The sequence below is a fragment of the Lacerta agilis genome, chromosome 3 (genome assembly GCF_009819535.1).
Source record: "Lacerta agilis isolate rLacAgi1 chromosome 3, rLacAgi1.pri, whole genome shotgun sequence".
NCBI lineage: Eukaryota > Metazoa > Chordata > Lepidosauria > Squamata > Lacertidae > Lacerta > Lacerta agilis.
The window spans coordinates 29,740,098-29,752,004 of NC_046314.1; the positions used below are offsets into that span (position 1 = coordinate 29,740,098).

Here is an 11,907-nt window from a genome sequence, read left to right on the forward strand (position 1 = left end):
CTGTTCCTTTAGCTTTGGAGGAGCCATGTGAACAGTGTTGTTTTACAATCCATTACATGTGTGTGTTTGATTATGTATTGTGGTTTTCTTTAATAAAAAAAATATCATTAGTGTAAGTCACTCCAGTTAATAAGAATGCATTAGATGGGAGGTTATAAATATGTGAATGAAATAATGCATAAATAGCCTTGTCATTTTGCAGTATGAAAGAAAATACACTCTTGTTGAATATTTTAATGCAAGCACTTTACACACTTTAAATCAATATGCCCCCATGCACGGAAACAGCATCTGCTCAACATTCCACATTGCCACTTTTTTTGCTTTTCATGACAGGTAACAATCATTTCATATAAAGACCCCTTGGTTTTCAGCATTCATAGTGACTCTGGCAAGCGGCCTTAAAATCTGATGCCATACTTCTTAGTCACTTGTGAGAACCTTCAGCACAGTTGCGACATATGCATCGTCAGGGGGTGGTTTCCTTTGGCTTCCAGGCTGCAGGAACCTCTTTATGGTGGGAAGATTGCTCACTTTTGCTTTGAAAGCCTAGGGTAAGAATTAAAAAACAAAACAAAATGAAGAAGTGTGTGTATGTATATGTATGTGTGTGTGTGTGTGTGTGTGTGTGTGTGTGTGTGTGTTGTTCAGTCGTTCAGTCGTGTCCGACTCCTCGTGACCCCATGGACCAGAGCACACCAGGCACCCCCATCCTCCACGGCCTCCCGCAGTTTGGCCAAACTCATGCCAGTCACCTCGAGAACACTGTCCAACCATCTCATCCTACAGCTTCGGGGTCATGTGGCCAGCATGACTAAGCCGCTTCTGGCAAACCAGACAGCACACGGAAACGCCGTTTACCTTCCCGCCGGAACGGTACCTATTTATCTACTTGCACTTTGATGTGCTTTCGAACTGCTAGGTTGGCAGGAGCAGGGACCGAGCAATGGGAGTTCACTCCGTCACGGGGATTCGAACCGCCAACCTTCTGATTGGCAAGCCCTAGGCTCTGTGGTTTAACCCACAGCGCCACCTGTGTCATATATATATATATATATATATATATATATATATATATATATATATATATATAAAATCTCACAACAGAATAGCTCGTAGTGTATAGACTAACATCCTTTTAAAAGATATTTGAAAATACAACTTGAAGAGTTATTTAGTAAGGAATTATGCCCATATACGTTAACCAAACATCTGAAAGAGAGACTTGTTGTCCTGCACATAAAAAGCTAATCTCTTATCCACATAGTCTGATTGCTGCTTCCCCCTGAATGGATCCCACTCTGTGGCGCTAACATCTAAATGTGGCAAGCAGGTTCACTCCTATTATATGGAAAACAGATGCTGGAATCAGCTGCATAGGTAGAAGCCTCTGGGCATTGCTGGAGCTATGTGGGAATTTCCCTAGAGTGCATCTTCTGGAGTACATGGAGAAATGGCCATTCAGTGTAGATAATACTGAGCTGGATGTGTCAAACGTCTGACTTCCTATAAGACAGCTTTCTAGAATCAATTGCCCAGAAAGAGAATCATTATAGCTTAATCTTAACTGAACTCTATGCACCTCAATCCAGAGGTCTGAACTAACACATTCTGAAATATAACGAGAGCACAAAATCTGCACGATGCACTCTACCAACAGTTTACCTGCAATTGAGGGAAGGATTCAAGAACCTCAGCTTTCTTCTCCTCTACCATTAAGATTGCCTCAAGCAGCTGTACATCTGCCCAGCTGAGGCAATTGCCAACGAGAAACTCTTGTCCATTCTGTTTCAGGGCCTAGAAAACAACAATAAAGAATGTGCTTTTAAATTTGGGTAAAATGTATTTTTTTTACCTTAAAATGTACTTTTAACTCTGCTGATAAATGTTGGGACAGTGTGAGACATTTTGGGGACTTAAATTTAAATGTCATATAAGCCACATAAGATGATAACCACTCTGAGCACCTTTAATAAACTAACACTGAGGGGGCCCGGCCCAGCACACATTGTGTGTGTGTGTGTGTGTGTGTGTGTGTGTGACATCGTGCATGCAATGCATGTTGTCGCATGACATCACAACGTCTGGAGGAGGCCAAGTGCTCCAGAGGAGCTGGCTGCTGAAGCTATGATGCATGCTGGGCCACCTCAACATTGGCCCCTTTCCAAAAAATATTGAGGGGGCCCAAAACTCATTGGCCCCCTAGAGTTGGTGCACCTGGCCCCCAGGAATCTTTGGGAGAAGGCATGACTGTTTAAAGTTGCGCAATGCTGCCTTAATTGTATAGCACAGATGAAGCCTCACTCTATATTCAAAGAAGTCTCAGGACGTAGTAAAACCTGTCTGATATCTTCAAAGAGCTACGAAAAATATGACCTGTGCCATTAGTCCAAGTCATCATTCTCCAATGAGGAACCTTTCAGATATTGTTTGGCTACAGCTCCCAACATCTTTGACCATTGGTGATGATGGCAGAGGCTGGTGGGAATTGTAGTCCAAAACTTCTGGAGGACACCGGGTTGGCACAGGTTGATCCCAGGTAGCTCATCTTTGGGTTCCCCATCCCTGATGTAGCCACAAACAGGAATCTTTGGTGCCATACCTTTTCGTAGACTGGAAAGTACCTGGTAGTGGCCTTCTCAAGGATGGAAGCAAGCTGCTGCTCCTTTTGCTCAGGTGGAGAAAAAGGATACATCAGAATCATCCCCATCAGGTCCATGGTTCCTTCCACATACATGTCAATGCTGTGAGGACAAGGCAGGCATGGGTAAAGAAAATTCATCTGTTAAATTGAACTTATTGGGGAAAATAGGAACATAAAAATGGGAGGTGGGTCTAGCTCATGTGGCCTGTCGATCTATCCTCATGTATTATTTCAGAACCACCTTAGGAAGAGAGAACTGGGAGTTTCTAAGCAGAATTAGCTGAGCCTGCGAGTGCTACTTTAGGAGGAGGAGAACTGCACAAATAGCTGCTTAGGGACTTGCTACCGGCTGATGGAAAGACTCTTCGCTTCCAGTGTGTCCCACCTGTAGATATGTAAAGAATGCCATTATTTACAAAGGCACCATCAGTCTCCAGGGTTCTCCCTCTGTTATCCAAAAGGCAGCTGGAGCTCTAAATACTACTCGTTGACATGCCAAAGTGAGACCACATAATTGTAGGATGTTTGGGTAGAAGAAGAAGAAGAAGAAGAGAAGAGTTTGGATTTGATATCTCGCTTTATCACTACCCAAAGGAGTCTCAAAGCGGCTAACATTCTCCTTTCCCTTCCTCCCCCACAACAAACACCCTGTGAGGTGAGTGGGGCTGAGAGACTTCAGAGAAGTGTGACTAGCTCAAGGTCACCCAGCAGCTGCATGTGGAGGAGAGGAGACGCGAACCCGGTTACAAGTCTACCACTCTTAACCACCACACCCACACTGGGTGATATCCAGATAACACTGGATATCACCCATAATATGTAACATGCAGGGCAAACACATGCACACACATATGGTTGGGCATTAGAACAAGTTAGACACCAAACCAGAAGCCCAAATCTTCTAGAATATCTTTTCCCTGGCCTCTCACAGCTTTTTTCTCTTTCCTAGGCAATGCAAATTTGTGAGCATGGGCAAATACTGTTAATACCACTGGAGTCTTTTATTGCAGCTATCAAGTACAGTATAGTGAATCATGATAAGTACTATGCTCTTTCTTTCAGGTCCTTCCCATGGAGGTTATATTTCCCCGCGATGTAGTTGAGGATGGCCTTGGTCTGGACCAGCTTCAGCCCATCCATCTCGACCAGAGGGACTTGATCAAACAGCAAGTATCCATCTTTAGGAAAGCAAAGGGGGGAAAAGCCAAAACAAAGTCATTGATTGCTCCAAAATGCTTATTCTGTGAGATTAAAGAAATGTGGCAAGATTCTGCCACAGTGAAGCACTTTCAAAGCTAGCATGTGGCCTCACTTTCTGCCAGAAAGCAAACAGCCAAGCGAAATACTGATCAAGTAGTCAATCTACTATCATTTTGCGCAACACATCTCATTCTCTGAATGCGTGGGCACCTTCCAAATAGACTGGAGGCTCTTGCCATAGCTGTCAACTTTTCCCTTTTCTTGCGAGGAATCCTATTCGGAATAAGGGAATTTCCCTTAAAAAAAAAAGGGAAAAGTTGACAGCTATGGGCTCTTCCGGTGTCATAGAAGAAAAGCTAGCTTCTTCCTGCTATTATGACCAATGAGCCCAACATTTGACACATTGAATAAGCTCTCCTATCTTTCCCAAGCTCACAACCACAACAAATTATTTACATGGTTTGCACGGATGGGAAAAATCAGCTCGGCATAGACACAAAGTGCTGTGCAAGGACCACGACGTTAGTTCTGCAGAGAAACCAACCCATTTTGGCTCCTCCTTTCCCTGATGTGTTTTTCCCTCCCACCCAGCTGGCTACTATAAGTAACACGATGGTGTTTGTTTTTGCTTATTTTCCTCTGCTCTGTCCAACACCTTTTCCTTTTGAGTCATGTCTTTTAGACTGTTAGCCTGAGAGCAGGAACTGTCTTGTTTTTTGTTTATTTTTTATTATCTGCAAGCCACTCTGGGGAGCTTTTTGTCTAAAAAGTAGGGTAACAATGCTTAAAATAATCAAAAGGCTTAGGCAAAAAAAGATAAAGGACTCCTGGACGGTTAAGTCCAGTCAAAGGTAACTATGGGGTTGCGGCATTCATATCGCTTTCAGGCCAAGAGAGCCGGCGTTTGTAAAACAGACAGCTTTCCAGGTCATGTGGCCAGCAGGACTAAACTGCTTCTGGTGCAACGGAACACTGTGACAGAGACCAGAGCGCACGGAAACGCTGTTTATCTTCCTGTCACAGCGGTACCTATTTATCTACTCGCACTGGTGTGCTTTCAAACTGCTAGGTTGGCAGGAGCTTGGACAGAGCAGCGGGAGCTCACCCCATTGCGGGGATTCGAATCGCCAACCTTCTGATTGGCAAGCCCAAGAAAACATTGCTGAGTAGTGAACTTTATATCCCAGGCCCTGTTTTACCTATGACTCAAACCTCCAGCCTCCCATGGGTTCTGAGAATCAACCACACCTTTAAATCTGGACAGATTTCCACATGCTCAGGTCATTTTAATGTCAGACCCTGGGGCCATTTTATAATCTACCACCCCCAAAGAATACACCAAACAAAATAAAGGGAAATAATAAAAAAACCTAATTATTCCAAGGATAGTTTGTCCTGTAACCCAGGTACTCAAGCCCATCTATAATTGCCTTCAAGGAAGAAATTGCATATTGTAGCCTAGATTATATAACATGTAATACAATTAGAAAGGTCTTTTGCACTGAGGAATGTTACACATTTTGGGGGGAAATATGAATTATGTTTTTCCCCATCCACATCTCCAATAATGCATGATGTATTTGCCATCTACACGACACACTCATGACATACATTTGGGCATCTTTTGTTTTATTGTGTGAAGCAGAAAGGCAGGATAGAAATATTTTAAAATATATTTGTATCAATATAGATTTTACATTTACATTTTATATGTGGGAAATGCAGAGGGAGAAGGGGAAACAGCATGATTTGTGCGTTATGTGTGAAAACACCCTTGGCTGGTGCAAAAGAGATTTTGCTTCTTTTGCTGTTTATTGCATGTAGGTATTCCACTTTTGTCTCTGGTAAACAGTATGTTTCCGAGCACAATTCAAAGTGTTGGTGTTGACCTTTAAAGCCCTAAACGGCCTCGGTCCTGTATACCTGAAGGAGCGTCTCCACCCCCATCATTCAGCCCGGACACTGAGATCCAGCACCGAGGGCCTTCTGGTGGTTCCCTCACCCGAGAAGCAAAGCTACAGGCAACCAGACAGAGGGCCTTCTCGGTAGTGGCGCCCGCCCTATGGAACGCCCTCCCACCAAGGGTCAGAGAAATAAACAACTACCTGTCATTTAGAAAATACCTGAAGGCAGACCCGGCCAGATGGGCGGGGTATAAATAATATATTATTATTATTATTATTATTATTATTATTATTATTATTATTATTATTATTATTATTATTATTTTGTGGTTTCAGAAATATACATGGGTAGAAAAAACCTGCTCACTTATCTGGGCTTAAGCCCCACTGAATTTAGTGGGGTTCCCCTATATAGGTTTGCACCGTGAGTTTACCTTTGATTAACTTCAAATACTGTTCTCTTGTTCTCAAAAACGTTTCTTCAAACTAGAAAAAAGACAGGAAAACAGATCAAGTTATTTTCATTCCTATGTCATGCCAGTTCTTTTTATTGCATAAAGTTACTGCGTGGCTCTTCTGTAGATACAGAAATAGCCAAGAGTGTGAGCTGTGAATTGGGAAATCTCCCGTTCAAAGTTCTGAGCACACAACTGTGCAAATTTCATGAGCAATCTGGTGCGAGGGGAGTTTTTCCAAACAGAAGCAACCAACCTCCACTCCAGCTGCTGCTAAGAGCCACCTGATGGATTCCATTCTTCCTCTGCCTTCAAAGTACGTCAGTTTTGGTTTCCCAGACATATTTCTAAGCTGGTGGTTTCCTGATGAGTGCCATTTAATGGGGAGAAGAAAAAGTTTAATTAAATATAAATAAGCAATTGTGTAGGCAGCCATACAGGTACGACTTTGCGGAACAGCTTGATTACAGGGTAGGTGGAGCAAAATGAACAGGATATGTATTATGAAAGGCTGCGTATAATTGTGGTTACAACAGGAAAAAGGATTTATAAGGACGGTCTGATTTCCGAAGACTGCAGTCCCAAGCACACTTAAGGAGCGAACAAACTTCAGCGAACAGAGTTGAACTCATGCCTGAGTTAAAACATGCTTAGGCTCATGCTGATTTCCAGGCATATGGAATGGTACAATTCCTGGATGCCGGCCTGGAGGCGAAAGTCAGTGTCTACACAGTTTCTAGTTTTCTCATGCCCTTCAGAACGTAAGCACGATGTGCGTGCCTCCAATTATTGCCACCCAGCCTTCCCCCTCTGCTTAGTCAATGCACATGAGTTATCTCTTCTTCTTTAGCAGGGTGGATGGGATTACAATAGGCATGCACAGGCCTCCAGTTCCTCAAAGGTGTGGCTTACTGAGTGCATAAAGGTAAAGGGACCCCTGACCATTAGGTCCAGTCGCGGACGACTCCGGGGTTGCGACGCTCATCTCACTTTACTGGCCGAGGGAGCCGGTGTACAGCTTCTGGGTCATGTGGCCAGCATGACTAAGCCACTTCTGGAAAATCAGAGCAGCGCACGGAAAATCCATTTACCTTCCCGCCAGAGCAGTACCTACTTGCACTTTGTGCTTTCGAACTGCTAGGTTAGCAGGAACTGGGACCGAGCAACGGGAGCTCACCCCGTCGCGGGGATTCAAACCACCGACCGTTTGATCGGCAAGCCCTAGGCTCTGTGGTTTAACCCACAGCGCCACCCGCTTCCCTTTTTACTGAGTGCATAGCTACCCACAATACTCACCACAACATAATAGGTACGTTAGGATGCAACTTGGGCTCCATTCAAGCAGCTCTTTCTTCCATTGTCCCAACATTTCCTTACCTGATAATATCCATGTTTTATGTGATCTTCCATCGGGTGTAAAAGCCACTTCTTGAAAACTATCATAATCTAGCTGATGATCATTGCTCATTTCCATGTTAATTACTTCTGGGGGGGGGGGGAACAACCCAGAATTTCACATGATGAAATTTGGGGCAGCATTCAAGAGTACAGTTTCACTCCACCATTTAAAATTTAGCACACATGGCGATATATCAATCAAAAAGCCACAGTTAAACAACGCAACAGGTAATGCAGTGAAAAGGGAACCTTAGAATTTAGGATGGCAGCACTAGCGTTATAATCAGGAAAACAATGCAGCAATCCCTCAATCTAAATGTGCCCCTGCTGGAGTCTCCATCCTCCTAAACCCGAATCATTGAAGAATGGTTCAACAAGCCATTGTTTACTGGCTCGATAATGAGCAATGTGCATGTGCAATGCGCATTCACTCCTCTCTTCACATGTCCAGCTTCAGTGCTTATATCCTGGCTAGTTAAACCACATTTCCCATGAGGTCTGAACTGGGAAACTGTGCTTTAATTTTTGTTTGCAAAACACAATATGAAACTAGGATAGTTTCTCAGCTCAAGATCATTATGTCTGACTGAGCCAGGTCATCCTGCTTTTCGTGGCAATACCTGACACCAAGGGGTGGGGGGTGGGGGTGGGGAGAGAAGCGGTGTTGTAGTTACTATGAAGTAACTCAACCCAAGCCAAATTATGGGTATTGGTGCTCAAAGGTGGGTGAAAACATGATTTAAAGCAAATACTCAAATTTCAGTTGTCCTCAAAAAATGGATGGATTAGATGCTGCTATAAGGTTGTAAACAATGCATAGCTCAAAAGCTCTTTATCAGCCTTGGTAGCATATATTTTAAGACTGGAATGAAATCCACAGCACATCAGAGATGTTGAATGTAATTGCAAGGGGGGGGAGCAAAGAGCTTTCTAGAAACTTAGGACTTGTTAAGATCCAGATCCAGTATGCTGGCTGCAAAAATTGCATATGTATATATGTAAAGTATTTGTTTCATTCTAATTAATAAGGTCATCTAATTATTTCACTTGAAATAAATACCCCCCTTTAGCTGTTTTCACATGCTGATGCCTTCATGGCAGATCATGAGATTCAGATGTTTGCAATTGGACCAGGATGGGTAGTGGGAGGACAATTAAATTTTCCAGCTGGAGACAACTGAATGGGGGAAAGGGTATTGCCTTGAGGGACAAATCAAGTTATTATCAGGGGTCATTCGCCTACAGCAGGAAAGTGTTTTAAATTCCAAAAACGGTATTAGTACAATACCTTTATTAGGCCAACCAAAATGTCACAAAATATTGTGCAAAATTTCTTGTTCTCCAGAACCCTTTATCAGCAAGGCAAAGGGAATAAAGAACAATTGCCTAATAGTGTGGCTCTGCATGCCTGTATCTGTTGAGGAGCCTTCAGATGGAAGGTGGGAGAAGGTAACAGATATTCAAGTGATGCTCTGTCAGGAGCCATGCAGGTTCCAGGTTCGCACAAGGCCTATCAGGAGGGAGAAACACACACGGCTCATCCACGCTTCTGCTTCTCCTGTGCCTAGAAAAGATGGGTTGGAGGGGTTTTCTCCTCCTTTCCCAGGGAAAACCTGCTCTTTGGCTCTAAATTGGGGGAAATGGCAGTCTACAGAAAACCCAAAGTGCCATTTGCTTAGATTGAGCTCTAAAGAGCAGTTTTCCCCATGGGAGGAGCAAGGAGCAGCAGGAGGGACAAGGGGAAACGTGGACAAGCTGGTTCCCCACCTCTGGAAATGCAACACCCAAGCATCTCCATCCAAGTCTGACTCTCTCCCATGCCCAATGGAGGTTCTCTGGTAGGTGAGAAACAGGAATAAAGAGGAACGGGGCAATCTTTAGTGTGACTAACAAAGGTGGGGTTTGAGTAACTCTTCCAAAGAAATGAGAAGATGGGCCGTTTTGCATTGGTGTGGTTCAATGGTGGCCATTTCTCAATGTAGAAACAGGAAAGTGATGTCATCACTGTTTCAGCCGGACCACACACAGATTCTGCAGCCTACAGTGTACAAGTTATTTGGTGTGTATAGTTGAGGCAGATACCAGCAGCAAAGTATTTCCCCCCCCCCCACATTTTCATGCAAAAACAACCCTGCTAAAGAGGCACTCTTCTGGGCAAACAGCCTATCAGGAATCACCTATACTGTTGAATAGGCTATCATCTTAACTGCACATGTTCCACTCTTATATTATCTGCACCCAGGCCCATGCAGAGCTTGTGTGAGACTCAGGATGGGAGACTTGTTAGAATAAAGTTATGAACTCAAACAGAAAAGCAGCTGGCCCCTGGTGCCCCCCCCAACATTAGCCCCCCCCCAAAAAAAATACCCAGGGCAAGTGTACCCAGCTGCCTTCAGCTCTCCTCTGTACAGGCCTCTCTGCACCTAAAAGTGTGCAGAAAAGCGACATATTCTTGGGGGGGGGGGTTGCAATGTATATGGCCATCAAATCAACATGTGCTGTTGTATGCCTAAACCAATCCTAAACTTGAGGGATGTTTTGCAATAGATTAAAAGAAAAAAAATGTGCATAGTAAATAATATTTAAACTCAGCTCCCACCCTCCCATTTTTTAAAAAACAAAATGTTGTCTTGGAAGTAAGTCTTGCTGGTACCTACTTCCAGGAAAGTGTGCTTAGGGAATCCCATTACAGAAATAATAAGTGCCAGGGCAGTATGCTCAGAGATTACAGGCTTTGTTTTGCCCCTTAATATGATGGTAGTTCATTTCCCACTGGCTCTCCATCCCCACCCACCCCCCCAGAAATGTATTTGTTCTATTAAAATTCCCACTTTCTTTGCTTTCATCAATTAAAATACAATTATTTATCCCCTCCTTCCTCATGTCAAAGGCAAAGTAAAATATTCTTGCATTGCTTCACGCATCTTTCCGGGGTGAATATTTAACCCAATATCCACACAGCAGCTCATTTAAAGCCTCTTAGATGGCAATCCTATCCCCTCTTAACCTGGGAGCAAGTTCAACTGAACTCAATGGGGCTTACCTCTGAGTAGACCTGTATAGGATTGCACCTGTTAAGGCCGAAAAAGTTGCTTATTTCCAACCCCCAGTACTAACCTTTCGCAAAGCCGAACTTAGCTGATCTCTTTCTCCACACGCAGATAAATTGTGCTTTCAAAAGTCCTGCAGCCCAGGAAACTCCACCTACTTTGGGGGAGTCTCTTCCTCTTGTCTTACCATTCAGTTAAAAAACAAAACAAAAAACAGAAACTTGGGCTTGGTTAACATTACTAAAGTTATGTGGGCATGCACGAATAAATGATGTTCTATCTGAAACTGCTGTATTCACTGTTTTTTAAAGGTAGATCAAAATGTACCGTATCACGCATTCAAAACAGGTGAGAAAGGGTCCATTATGCTTTGTATTTGAGAGACTCCTGGGTACAGAGCTGCACATTTTTCATGGATTTACATGATATCTGCATTCCTCACATGATGATCAAAGGCTTCACACTTACCTGGGAGAAAAGCCATAAAAAGCATTGGGGCTTGCTTCATTCTGAGCAAACGGTGCTTGGGATTGGAGTCCACATGACCTCACTGAGCAAAACGGGTTTTAATGGGTCCATTAAGGTATGAATCTGCTATGATTCCAAAGGTACTGCACCACCACAGCCACCAAACAGAATTAAACCCACAGCAAAATATGTATTTCCACCTCTGGTGAGCCAGGACTTAATGCAACTCCCTACCGCAGCTGCTCTATGCATCTCAGACTGACAGGGTCAGTGGCTTCCTGTCAGGTGTAAAAAATGGTGCCATACACTTCCTGTCACATCATGCATGAGGCAACCTTAATTTTCCATTTGCTTGAATTCCTGATGAGAGAACAGAAGGACCAGCTCCAGGTCTGAGGTGGCCCTGTAGGAATGTAGAACGTGGGTGGCGCTGTGGTCTGAGCCTCTGAGCCTCTTGGGCATGCCGATCCAAAGGTTGGTGGTTCGAATCCTTGCCAAAGAGTGAGCTCCCATTGCTCTGCTCTAGCTCCTGCCAACCTAGCAGTTCAAAGCACACCAGTGTAAGTAGACAAATAGGCACCTCTGCGGCAGGAAGGTAAACGGCGTTTCCATGTACTCTGGTTTCCGTCACGGTGTTCCGTTGTGCCAGAAGTGGTTTAGTCATGCTGGCCACATGACCTGGAAGGCTGTCCGTGGAAAAATGCTGGCTCCCTCAGCCTGAAAGCGAGATGAGCGCCACAACCCCATAGTCGCCTTTGACTGGACTTAACCATCCAGGGGTTCTTTAC

General features: G+C 43.9%; 1 protein-coding gene across 2 annotated transcripts; it reads right to left on the reverse strand.

The window, feature by feature from the left end:
- Positions 1 to 217: 217 nt before the first annotated feature.
- Positions 218 to 10,832, reverse strand: LOC117043463 (glutathione S-transferase 3-like). Of its 2 annotated transcripts, none has more exons than XM_033143140.1 (7): positions 10,719 to 10,832; positions 6,460 to 6,566; positions 6,183 to 6,234; positions 3,690 to 3,822; positions 2,603 to 2,744; positions 1,666 to 1,797; positions 218 to 549 (listed from the first exon to the last, which is right to left on the reverse strand). In XM_033143140.1, exons 2-7 carry the CDS (start codon positions 6,544 to 6,546, stop codon positions 424 to 426), a joined length of 672 nt encoding a protein of 223 aa, XP_032999031.1. In that variant the 5' UTR covers positions 6,547 to 6,566; positions 10,719 to 10,832; the 3' UTR covers positions 218 to 423. The 2 variants fall into 2 exon arrangements, with proteins under 2 accessions (XP_032999031.1, XP_032999032.1); XM_033143141.1 differs by having other exon boundaries at positions 10,645 to 10,725.
- Positions 10,833 to 11,907: the final 1,075 nt, after the last annotated feature.